The 13,459-nt window shown below is 36.9% G+C and overlaps 1 protein-coding gene across 9 annotated transcripts in view; it reads right to left on the bottom strand.

The window, feature by feature from the left end:
- The window catches only part of SNX13 (sorting nexin 13), a 73,009-nt gene that overhangs the window by 13,118 nt on the left and 46,432 nt on the right, over positions 1 to 13,459 (bottom strand). For 8 of the 9 annotated variants that reach the window (XR_009725921.1, XR_009725918.1, XR_009725919.1 and 5 more), the window contains 6 exons: positions 12,841 to 13,034; positions 11,056 to 11,160; positions 10,383 to 10,515; positions 9,639 to 9,676; positions 6,366 to 6,435; positions 3,656 to 3,828 (listed from right to left, as the gene is read on the bottom strand). Coding sequence is in view for 5 of the 9 variants with exons in the window: in XM_061356445.1 (XP_061212429.1) it covers positions 3,656 to 3,828; positions 6,366 to 6,435; positions 9,639 to 9,676; positions 10,383 to 10,515; positions 11,056 to 11,160; positions 12,841 to 13,034 (713 nt within the window). In the remaining 4 variants the exon portion in view is untranslated. The remainder of the gene's footprint in view (positions 1 to 3,655; positions 3,829 to 6,365; positions 6,436 to 9,638; positions 9,677 to 10,382; positions 10,516 to 11,055; positions 11,161 to 12,840; positions 13,035 to 13,459) is intronic. The other variant, XM_061356444.1, reaches the window with a different exon arrangement.

Genomic DNA, 13,459 nt, shown 5'->3' with positions numbered 1-13,459 from the left:
GAATCCCTAGCACTTAAGAAGGTTGAATATATTTGCTACAGTGCACAAAAAGTGACAAGAATAAAACTCTAAGAATCAGGATTATTCACATATAGAATAATAGAACAGAATCATAGAAAGGTTAGGGTTGGAAAGTTTCAACACCCCTGCCATGGGCAGGAACATCTCACACTAAACCATCTCGCCCAAGGCCTTGTCCAACCTGGCCTTGAACACTGCCAGGGATGGAGCATTCACAACCTCCCTGGGCAACCCATTCCAGTGCCTCACCACTCCAACAGTAAAGAATTTCCTCCTTATGTCCAACCTGAACTTCCCCTGTTTAAGTTTTAACCCATTACCCCTTGTCCTGTCATTACAGTCCCTAATGAAGAGTCCTCCCCAGCATCCCTATAGGCCCCCTTCAGATACTGTAAGGCTGCTACCAGGTCTCCACGCAGCCTTCTCTAGGCTAACAGCCACAACTCTCTCAGCCTGTCTTCATACAGGAGGTGTTCCAGTTCCCCAGTCATCCTCGTGGCCCTCCTCTGGACTTGTTCCAACAGTTCCATGTCCTTTTTATGTTGAAGACACCAGAACTGTACACAATACTCCAGGTGAGGTCTCACAAGAGCAGAGTAGAGGCGCAGGATCACCTCCTTCGACCTGCTGGTCACGCTCCTTTTGATGCAGCCCAGGATACGGTTGGCTTTCTGGGCTGCAAGCGCACACTGAAGCTGGCTCATGTTCATTTTCTCATCAGCCAACACCCCCAAGTCCTTCTTCACAGGGCTGCTCTGAATCTCTTCTCTGCCCAGCCTGTAGCTGTGCCTGGGATTGCTCCGACCCAGGTGTAGGACCTTGCACGTGGCATGGTTAAACTTCATGAGGCTGACATCATCCCACACCTCACAAGCGTGTCAAGGTCCCTCTGGATGGCATTCCTTCCCTCCAGCGTATCAACCGAACCACACAACTTGGTGTCATTGGCAAACTTGCTGAGGGTGAACTCAATCCCACTACCCGTGTCACTGTTCACCCGGCTGAACAAGACCGGTCCCAACACCGATCCCTGAGCAACACCACTCGTAACTGGTCTCCAGTCAGACATTGAGCCATTGACCACAACTCTTTGTGTGCATCCATGTAGCCTGTTCTTTATCCACTGAGTGGTCCATCCATCAAATTGATGTCTCTCCAATTTAGAGACAAGGATGTCGTGTGGGACAGTGTCGAATGCTTTGCACAAGTCCAGGTAGATGACATCTACTGCTCTACCCTTGTCCATCGGTTCCATAGCCCCATCATAGAAGGCCACCAAATTGGTCAGGCAGGATTTCCCCTTAGTGAAGCCATGTAGGCTGTCACCAAGCACCTTGTTGTTTTTCATGTGCCTTAGCATGCCTTCCAGGAGAATCTGCTCCAAAATTTTGCCAGGCACAGAGGTGAGACTGACTGGTCTGTAATTTCCTGGGTCATCCATTTTCCTCTTCTTGAAACTGGGGGGTTATATTTCCCTTTTTTCAGTCATTGGGAACTTCACCTGACTGCCATGATTTTTCAAATATGATGGACAGTGGCTTAGCAACTTCATTTGCCAGCTCCTTCAGGACCTGCAGATGGATTTCATCAGGTCCCATGGACTTCTGTAAGTTCAGGTTTTTAAGATGGTCTCGAACCAGATCCTCTCCTATAGTGGGCCTAGAGTCTTCATTCTCACAGTCCCTGCATCTGCCTTCCAAGACTTGGGTGGTGCAGTCAGAGCCTTTTGTAAGTGAAGACTGAGGCAAAGAAGTCATTAAGAATCTAGCCTTTGTGTAAATAATAAATAATTTTAAGGTGGTAAAGAGAGAGAGGTACTGTATCCAGGCCTTAAGAAAAAAACCCTGGAAAATGGTCGTATCCTTTTCTCCCTAGAGAAGCCCATAAAATTACAAATTTAAGGAGTGATTTAATTTAGTCCCTGCAAGCTGCGTTTGTGCAAAGACAGCATTAAACTTTGGAAGGTCACAAAGCTCTAGTAACATTTATGGCCTGTAGGAATCACCAAGGAATAAATTTCTAACTTCAGAAACAAACAAGTCATGTGGGGAAATAACAGAACAGAAAACAGTCTATTTTTTATTTGGATAGTAGTAGCTTAACGGAAACAATGTAAGCAGAGAAAAGCATCTATTTTAAATACAGATAGCTACTCCAAATTATTTTTATTACATTACTGACTTAAAGAAATTGATGTGAATGTCTTCAGTACTTTAAGGAACAAAAAGCTCATACAGATACTACACACAGCTAACTTCAATTCCATTTTGGATCAAGTACCTATTTTCTCTGAAAAAATATATAACAATAATCTCTGCCCTACTTGTTAATTTTAAATAAAAAAGTCCAAACCTTTACCCTTAATATGTCACCAAAATGTCTCAGACATGCACACAAGGAGGGTGTTCAGTGTATCGGTGACATTTCTGTGCCCATAAACTAAGCAGAAATGTCTATTTTATTCTCATAACAAACCAAAATTGTTGGGAGTTTCCAAGGGGCTACAATGTAGCACAGGAATTTCTTTACTTTTTGCAATTTTTGTGTTCTAGGATAAAATTTCAATTTTCTGTAAATTCAAAGATATCAGATTTAACAACAACAAAATTCTGAGCTTTTACATTTTGAAAAATTTTGCTTTTGACATTTTTTCTAGTCATTTCTTGGTAGACTATTTTTAAATAACTGCCCCACATCAGCAGAACATTCACTCACTATAAGATCTAGCAAGCCATAACTGTCCATTTGAAGAAGAGTTCAAAAACTGGTATTTCAAATTTAGTGATAGCACACTAACATAATCAGAAATGCAAAGCAGACTTTGTTTATAATTAATACAAATATTCAACACAATGTACACTTTTTTCAATAAAGTCTTTTCTATTTTTACTTCTGTTGTGATTTCATAATGCTAGCTTACCTGCATAGAATTTGTTCTCTATGCCTCTCTATGAATAACACAGTAAAGGGATATAATCCAACAATTCTGACTAGTTCAAAGATTATGCAGTCAAATCTGACTTCTCCAAAGGCCAGGTTTAAAAGCATTTCACCCTCCTCTTTTAAAAGCATTGCTTTTTGACACTTAGTCATACCATCAGGTTTACTTTGTACGAGCTGGTGAATTCCAAGTCTCTATTTTTTTTCCTTCTTTCATTTTAGGAGAGTTAAAGAGTCTTAAGAATACAAGTGCAGCAATAAAAGGCAGATATGTCTAACAGTACACTGAGCTACCAACAGCTGTCCCTTTTGAGACCCCACCGATCCTTAACATTTCACTTAAAACCTAAATACCTATTTTGCAAGCTCAGTATTTATTTCTTAATCTCTGTGACAAACATATCAAATGAAACACCCAACTCCTGGAGGAAGGAAAATTTTTAAGTTCCATTTTCTTTTGTTAGAGCGATTATATAGCCATCAGGTACTAAACTATATAAACATGCACCTGTAAAATGCTCAGGACAAATAACATACGATATAATCAGTAAAAAAGGTAAACTTTAATGGAAAAAAACGCAATGCTTTAACTCCACATCTTAAGTCCCTTTGAGAAAGCCAATACTCATGCCATTCCATCCCACAGAAAAAGTACCTCTCTAAGAAACCTTAAAAGAATTTATGAGATAACTACCTGCTCAGTGATCCTCATGTGAAAGTCATGGAAGTCACTGTAGCGTCGATAGGTCTTCCATGTCTCTTCGCTGTTTGGAGTTCTCCGATGGACCGTGATAGCATACAGTGCATATGTCTTGCCATGGTCGTTACACACTCCTGCCACAGCATATGGGTCAGAGTCAGCATAGACTAGTAGTTTAGAAACAAACAAAAAAGAAACAAACAGAAAGAAGGAAGACGGAAGGACACAAATGTGAAGTGAAAGAATGTCTGGAATGACAGACTTGAAAGACAAACATGGACATGCAAGCAGAAGAGTAAGCCATCCCTTTATGCAAAACACTGTATAAGTGATACCTTCTAGAAACTTATTGTGTAAACTTAAATAGAGAGATTAAGCAACTTTATACAAGTTTCACTCTCATGCAAAACAAAAGAATATAAAGGATTTTAATCTTCAGGAGTAGTGATCATTTAAAAATAATTTTAACCTGAAGAACTCAAGATAGGGCTGAAAGACAGCTGTGAAATCAAAAGAAATTCCACTCTGCAAAGTACTCTGATCATATTGCAAATGTCTGCCCATCAAAAAAATAAAAAACTAAATCTATAAATACAAGACAACACTTACAAGCTGTAAGCATCTGACTTTATTAACAGCAGAAGTTTGTTATTAACTGTAAAAAAAAAAAAAAACTCTTCCCCCTGCATTTAACAGAAACTACATATACACACATAGGTATGCTTTCTCTGTATACATAATATATAATGTATTCTCTATATGTACACGCACATGCATGCAAAAATTTTAATTGAGAAGTCAGTTTATAAATGGAAAGAACACAGATAGCTATCTTAAAGAGAAGCAAGCATCTTTTTGTTCTCCATTGAATATTTAAACTCTCATAATCATTCCTCCATCATGGAATTCTCCCAGCACAGAATTTGCTTCACAAACTTTCATTTAATCTACAGAATAACCTAGAACCAATATTGTTTACACTGCACATCATTTAAATTGATAATATGTTGTACCTCTAAGTATTGAGCCAATGCCCAGCAACCATAATTTTCTAGTGGGTAGATGAAATACTTTTTAATCAAGTTCAGTGGATTTTTCAAGGCCCCCACACTCCATAAAATACACTTCCTGATAAATCACCAGCTGCAACATCCAGCCTTGACTTTTCTCAAGTATAATGCCAAGGTCTAGGCAGCCAGGGAGCAGCTCCAGTTTAGAAGCAGCTGCTGACAATGCAAGAATTACTCACTAGCAAGGTGCACAGTGGGCATGGAGCTGTTTTCTTTGCCAACTACCCTCTACAAGAACGCTGAGTGACGAATCCCAAAAGAGCAAGCAGTCAGGATGCTGCCAAAAGACTGCCCAGGAAACGGAGCCAGGAAATCCCAGCCCCACATATGCTGAGCAAGCCCTACACTCTAAAACCAACACTGCTCTCTTGTGCAGCCACCAGATCACATCTCGGGGGCATTGCTAAGCTGCACCTTTAGGAATAACACTTCAGGACAAGAACGACAGAAAAAGAAAGAAATTGTCCCCACCACCCCTTGTGTCACCACCTCTTAATCAGCATTTATTTTGCAAAACAAGATGAGTCCTCAAAGATTATGGTGAAGATTTTGTATACACCTCACAAGCACAGTAAAGTGTAGTAAGGGAAGAGGAAAGGCAGAGGAAAGGAGCCCGTACGCAGGTGCAAGATGCACCTACTGCCTGCAACATTCAGAAAGCAGGTACTTGTATTTCTTTTTCAAACATGAGGTGAAGAGGAAGAACATGGCCAGTTTAATCTATCTTACAATATGAACCTGTACATATCCCTGGTTCAGCTGGAATATTACAGATTCACAGATTCAAGATAACAGTTATCAATACACACTGCCATTAAGATTATAAATTTAACATAATTTGTGTGGTTCTAAGTTTAACTTTTTTCTTAGATCAAAACAATGAAATTTTTAAGTTTAATTCTTGAAAAAACATTACACACCATTTTAATAAAACCCCAAACTTCTAATTTTTAACTTTTAAATTACCTTTTAAAAAATTGTTACTTTAAAATTATTACTTTTTAAAAAAGTATCTGAAGATCAATTCACAATTTAATTATCCAGTGCAATCTCAAATAACAAGAATATCTGCAAATAATATTTGAGAAGTTTGTTATTTTTTCTCATGTAATAAAAAAAAAGTTACTTCATTACCAGGCAGTTTTTTTCAGAAGACTACCAAAAACGCCACCACTGTAATGAATGAAGTCACTACCATAAATTAAGCTAAGTCAACAAGGAAGCACAAAAAATAGGGAAAAACATTATAGAGTGAGAGAAGTAAACAGTAAAGAAATATTATTGTGTAACTAGAAAAATAAAAATGGCTTTCAGAATTTGTCCTTTAAATCATTGTTAAAATAAATGCTACTTAATATTAGGTTTAATGAATGATTCTTCAGATATAGGAAAAATAATATTACTATAAAAATTAAATCACATTTTAAGTATAGGTATATAAGTCTATGACCTACAGCACCAATTCTATAAGGATTTTTATTACATAGACTCCATAGAAAATATGAATTCAAATGTTTTATGAGGCTAAAAAAAAAAAAAAAAAAGGATGATTCCAAGGGCCTGTAATATTAAAAAATGTAAAACAAATGGCAGAAACCGAGTAAGTAACTAACAATCATGACAGATTCACTTACCAGTATCTGAGATGTATGCATGAAGTTGAACCGTCTCATCAGAAGGGACATTTGAAAGGTCATCTAAGGACTGTGGGGTGGGGGACAGAGAGGAAAAGGAAGAAATAGGCAAGACAGAATAAGATCACAGATACATCTAATTTGAGAGAGGTTTTTTGATTGGTCCATTTAATTTTCAAGTTTTCAGTTCACTACACTAATAGAATAGCTTAATGCATTGTAACAATGCAAGTGTTTGCATTGCCTGGTTACTAAAGCCTTTCTTCTACCTAAAGAGTGTAGAGCCCTTCATTTCCCCTACCAGTTTCACAGTTTCGTGACCACTCTAACATTTGCCACTTTCACTTGATACCTCAACTCTAATAGAAGTACATCTTCAAATAGTCTTTTACTGTGTATGAAAAAAAACCCAAAGCAAACAATGTAACCCAGACCACTGCAGTTACAGATGCTGTATAACAGATCTTTTGGGTTTATCTTTATAACCTTTTGTTTTCTTTTAATTAAGTGAAAGAACTACACAAAAGTCACAGTACAGTAAAACCATTCAGATTTCTCTGCTGCATGTAAAAAAACCCCAGCTTTTCTCAAATGGTTTCCCTCGTAAAAACTGAAGAGGTACATCCTCAGCTACCTAATGCCTGGACTCCCTATTCAGTAACTGCTGGGACCAAAAGAAGCCCATGGGTCTTCTAGAGTAGCTTTGCTATTATTTCAAACTAATATATCTGACTAGTAAGATTTAACATGATAAAGCTCTGCAAGTTTATTGGGTGAAAAACTTATGTCAAATTAAAACCTCAATAGGCATTAATCAAGTTTCTAAACTCCTGTTGCCTTAAATCTCATGGAATTACAAATCAAAAGATACGTTGGACTTGAAAGCAAATTATTTATAAAGACTCTGCTCTTGTTCATTCTTCATCTGAATCTTTATCATCCCCATGACATCCCAACATAATACTCAACTCCTTCCTTTTCAAGCTGTCTGAAGGGAACAGCTCTTCTCTGCCTCAACCACCCAATCTCTGCTAAACATCCACTATAGAAGGCAAAGAAAATATATTTCTGCTATAAAGTTTAGACACTAAGTAAATAGTGACATTAAAAAGGTCTGAACACATTAACAGTAACTTTAACAGTAACTGAACACATTAACAGTACTTTAACATGTACTGCAGTAAAAAGTCAGTCCTAAGTATCTCATGATACAACTCACTACCATAACTACTCCTGTGGTAAGGCACTATACAGCAACAGTTAATACGGGTAAATGAAATGGTTGCAGCTTGAGCAGATAGCACAACAGACAGTTTTTATTTAATATGACCTAATATCTTTGACATTAGGTATACTCACAGGAACACAAGTTAATTAAAAAGCAAAAATATCACATCACAACCCCATCTTACTTAACGCACTGTCATTAGCTAAAAGTACAGAAATTCCCTGACCTTTGAAGTCACCTTTCCGAGGTCTATTTTTCTTCATATAACTGACTAACACAAGGGAGCTAAACTATGTGTACAGAAATTTGCTCTTGACATGGAATTCAGCCAAGAAAAACTAATCTACCAGTATTCAAACATCTGTAAAAGCACTGAAAACCATAGATAATATGGCCTACAGAAAGCAAAAGTTCTTCAGCATAAGTAAAGTATTATGCATTTCTGCTAGAATGTTCTTCATTCTTAATGCAAATAGTAAATGTACTATTCTGCAAACATACTTTCATAACAAAAATCCCCCAAACAAACAACAAAAAAATCAAGGCCTTCAACTGTGACATGCAATTATCTATTTGCATTGCAACAGTGCTGAATGAAGGTTTTAAGGCCTTACAGCTTAGTTTGGAAAGGCCATATGAAACTAAGCAGCAGATAACAACCAGCTAAAGGAGCCACTGCAATGACCAAACCCCACCCATAAACATGACTTTCATGTCAGAACAGTCTTAGAAAAAGGACTTGAGACATCTGAAAGATCTTTTTAAAAGCTAAGTCAATAAAAAAAATCTCTTGTGAAGCATCAGAGTTGTATGCCAATTTATAAAAAATATGGCTAAATTAAGTCTGCATTCTGTATTTAACAGTTTATGTAAATTGTATCAGCTGAACACCTCCCCTTTTCGTTGTATTTCAAAATATAAACAAGAGGAAAACAACAGAAAAAAATCCCAGCTTCAAAAGCCAAAAAATATAAACAAACCCCACAACCCACAGGGAAACACATTTACATTTATGTTAAATGTGTTCCTTTACAAAATAAACTCCCTTCCTCTGCATGCAAGCATGACCTAACCAATGCACTGGAAATGCTAGAGAGCTACAGCATCTTCCAAAAATGAATTCTAAGGGCTTGTGAATCACATAAGCCAGGAAATTGTATGCAGATTGCAAACCTTCCTAAAACTGAAATACTTGGAAAAATACTTTCATATGCCCAGCTGAGATTTTTGTACATTATAGCTCAGCCATATGCAACCTGAAAAACCAAGGGGAGGAAATACATCAAAATTTTTATGATTTTTCCTTTTTAAATAGCTGTCATTTGATTTCTGGTTTAATACACTTGGAATCAAGTGAGATCTATGTGGAACAGGTTATTTGGAAACAGTTCTCTTTATACTTATCCAACCACTGGTAAATGCAGAAGCGTATTTCAAATTTTAGGTTCATTCAGGTAACAAAGATTCTGACAAACTGACTCAGCCAAGATTTGCTAAAACCCAAAAAAATGCAAAGCAAAACAAAAACAACCAAATCAAAAACTGAACATCAAAAAGGTCAGATTAGAAAACAAAGATTCTATTCTGAGTGAATTCCAGGTACTTTTATGTTTCCAAATGAAATCTTAAATCAAAAAAACCCACAACAACAATCAACCTATGAAAATCTGATTAAAAGACTCATTTTACAGTTTATTTGAATTTTATCCGTCAAGATCTCAATTTCAAAGAAATTGTTTTCACCTGACTTCAAATTTATGTCATTAAAAAAAAGGCAGGAATAAGAAAATATGCTTTGCATAAATTAAATATAGATTATTACACATTGTTTCTGTGAGAAACAATGCAAAACTTCATTAAGAAAGTACAAAAGGGACGGTTTTATCTTGCAGATTGATACCTTACATGTGTTTCAATTCAAGAACTTATTTGGAAATTCAGCAGCAGTGAAGTAAAACCTCTAATATTTTAATAATAATTTTCCTACTATTGGGGGTGAAAAAATACTAATCATTAAAAAAAAACATAAAAATCCAAACACTCACCAGATTTATGCTGCCAGTAGGAGACCCATTAAATGATTCTGTGAGCAGTGAGGAAGTAGAAAGAAAAAAAGTTAGAAGATTTTCTCTAATGTTGGGCCACACAAGAAATAAAAATGCAAAAACATTATGGCAAATAGTGGACAACTGAATTTGCACAAAATTTCAATATTTCAGTAAAGGGAAATGCATGCAAGTTTATACAGCTACAGATATGAAATAAATACTAAGGAGAATATTCTTTTTAACTTTATAGCACCACATGAAATAGCTTCACTAAGGAGTCAGTTGAATACTTAAAGAATTTCCAATAGATTTGTACTTCAGGTAATGATAAGAATTATTTTAATTGCTTAAAAAAGCCTTATCTCCTATGTACTTTCAATTTCTAATTCCAGATGAAGAATATGAATATAGTTATGTATCAAAACAACCCAGTATGTTAAAAGAACCTCAAATATTTCTAGAAAGAAAAAAAGAAAAAAAAGAGTTGCACATTTACTTTAGCAACATACTCACTACCAAAGCTTAAAAAAGATAATGTGATATTAATAAAGTTACTACAGAAAAAAAATATTTACAAAAAAAAGCATGAGAAGGAAACATGAATTTAAACAATTTAAAAATCAGATGCAATATGACATGAACTTCTTCTCAAAAGCAGTGCGGATAACTTCCCAATTTTCATTTTAAAGCATAAAAAAAAGAATGGTCCCATGAAATCCTTCTTAAGGATATAGAGCTTACCTCCTTCACCATCATCTGACCCTCTGAAACTAGGATCCTTCAGCATATCCAGCTCAGCTAACATACGCACATACAACACATTCTGTTTGAACGAAGGATAGAATCTTTCATCTCGCAACATCAATTCATACACCTGATTAAATGTAAAAAGTATTTCTAAGGTCAGCTTTTTTATTTCTATCAGGCAAGCTTTCCTAAATTCTGCTTAAACAACATCTATGCATTATGTGTGTCTGGATTTCCTTTAAAACGCTAATGCAAGTCTGTGAAATTTCAATTCAGGCTCAGACTTAACAGAAAGATTATGAAAATTAACTGTGCTAGACATATAAAACAGTCTCCGAAAATATTTAACTAGTGAGACATGCACAGATAGGAAGGACAATAGTACACGAATTTTAAATGCTTCTTTCCTCTCTTCTTAACCTTTACAATTGTACTGTAAACATATTTGGCCTTTACCCACTTCAGAACAGGCTCTCTCTGAGTCCTTTGTTGGTAAACTAAATGTAGACCTGCAAACACTTAGAGGGACAAGGTGAGAACAGGGAAAGCAAGAGAGGGAAGACACTGCATACTACTTTCCTGAAAATCCAGTTCAGCCAATACAGTATAATCCTAGCCCACAAAAGGTTTAAGAGCTCTTATGAAATACAGGATAAATAAAGTATACCTTTCTCTGAATATCATCAAAAATTTCAGGTGTTGGATCTTCATGGTTCAGTGTTTCTGCCAGTTTTGCTACTAAGTTGTCATCAATATTAACTCTCGGAGATGCCTGCACAGAGATCTAAATCAACTTTTGCCGCATAAAAATAAGAAAGCCTCTGTTTTCACGAATAAAACACCACACAATGCTGCAATTTTCTAAGTAAATGGAATTCCTTGATTAGTATCTCTAGGACACACAAGAGCACTGTAAACCCTCTTCTCCACCAAAAATTAAGTTCAGAGTTGGTATTAAAACTCAGAGGTTTCAGGATCAAATACTAAGAATCACTTCAAAAACAATTCATGCATGTTACTTTGAAGCAATGCCTAAACCAGATTTACTCAGGCCTAAAAACAGTTTATTTACTTACTTATGAATAGAAAGATCTAGATCCAGAAATCAAGAACAAGCCAGAAAATAGATGTATGAATTCCTCAAACATCTGAGGAAAGGCTAACAGTTTGTCAAACCTGACACTTTCTGGAAAGTTTACCAGTAGCTGTAATCATGGTGGCTTTTTATGCAACTACAGCTATCAGCATGCTAACTGTTTCAGCCATCAGACTCCCGTCATTTCTTGGTGTGACCATTTCAAACTACCGCTCGTTAAGCACTCCTTTAGATGAGCCCAATTTCACGCACTTTCCCCATCTTCTGTAATGGAGACTGGGAGCCAGCACTGAATCAGACCCAAAGCAGCTCACTTGACAGCATAGCTGAGAGGGTGACTTCATTGGCTTTGGATCAGATCTAGCGTTAGGTGGCTTCTGACTTCAAACTGCTGAGCATTCAGTTGGCTCAACAACCCAACACAGCAACCTCTACACAGACGACCATGTCGATAAGACTATTGAGGTGATAAACCAAAGTTAAAGAAAGGATGAAAGACAAGCATTACAAGATATCTGGGGGACTTGTTGAGGGAAACTTCTAAGCAAGAGGTGATTTTTATGCATGCACAAATTCAGAACAAAGGTGCTTTGTTAGCACAAGTTGACAAGTATTTTATTTCATAGAAGACACTTATTACAAGACTACTGGAAGCATTCAAGCTTAGCTTATTGGAAGATACCTAGTGGTGATATTTGAGCAACTTACACAGACAATCACAGAATCACAGAATCCCAAGGGTTGAAAGGGACCTCAAGAGATCATCTGGTCCAACCCCCCTGCAAGAGCAGGGTAACCTAGAGTACATCACACAGGAACTTGTCCAGGCGGGCCTTGAATATCTCCAATGTGGGAGACTCCACAACCCCCCTGGGCAACCTGTTCCAGTGAGAGGCACAGGAAGTTATTTCATTTGAAATCCCATTCTTAACCCAAGTTTTTTAAAATACTGGTTGGGTTGCTTTAGAAAACAATTGTTCTTAAAGGCAGGGGTGGAGGGCAGAGCAAAAGGAAAGGACAGCATACACAGAGGGACAGAATTTCTTATTCTGTCTTTACATTTTGTCTAACTTTTCTCCATTCTAGAAAGTCAGCTTCTGAGGAACACATTTAGTGCATTTGACAGGACAGCCAGTGCTAGTTTGAGTTTTTTTAAAATCAAAGGGGGTTGGGGGAGGAAAGCAAGACATTTGCTTAACATAAGGAGGAAGAAGATACACAAGTAATAGCTTAAATGCCAACTTGTAAACAACTTGTGCTACATCACATCCATTTCACATTAACACAGCCTAATTGCCAAGGAAGCATCTGCACAAAGAATAAATTGCAAACAATTCAGAAGTAAGTTATTCCTACCTTTTCTGATAAATATTGCTCATAAACTCCAAATGCAGCTGCTCTTAATAGACCCTTGGTTTGATTAGTCTGATGTTTTCCATCCTTCTGCCGGCTTTGAAGTACCTCCAGCTGTTGCTGTGCCGTAACCCTGTATCCTTCCACTGTCATCCAGAAAAACAGATGTGCTTGGCCACCAGTCTGCTGCATGTAATCTACAGAAAACAGCCACCACACAATCATAGCTATTCTTGTGCATCTTAAAATAAGAATTCTCTATGATGTTAATACATACTGAACTCAAGGTTCTGGTTATGCATTCAGAACATCTGACTCATCTAGATTCAGAAAATAAAATGTACTACATACATATTGGTGATAATCAGTAAATGAAATTGGGAGCAAAGTCTAGGAATTAAGTACAGATTCCTAAAATGCATGTGTAAAAAGCAAATCCAACATTACTGTGTAGCTGTAAAAAGACTTTTACAGCGTGACCGAAGTTGAGAGGAAGTTCAAACTTAAATTCTAATAGGTCATGCGCACAGAATCATAGAATCACTTAGGTTGGAAGATACCTTTAAGATCAGAGTCCAACACCACTAAGTCCACCACTGAAACTTGTCACTAGGTGCCACAT

The sequence above is a fragment of the Neopsephotus bourkii genome, unplaced genomic scaffold (assembly GCF_033783945.1).
Source record: "Neopsephotus bourkii isolate Nb327-2 ecotype Australia unplaced genomic scaffold, CSIRO-AGI_Nbou_v1 NB_855, whole genome shotgun sequence".
NCBI lineage: Eukaryota > Metazoa > Chordata > Aves > Psittaciformes > Psittacidae > Neopsephotus > Neopsephotus bourkii.
The sequence above is the reverse complement of the archived record's forward strand: the minus strand, read 5'-3'. Positions and strand labels throughout refer to the sequence as shown.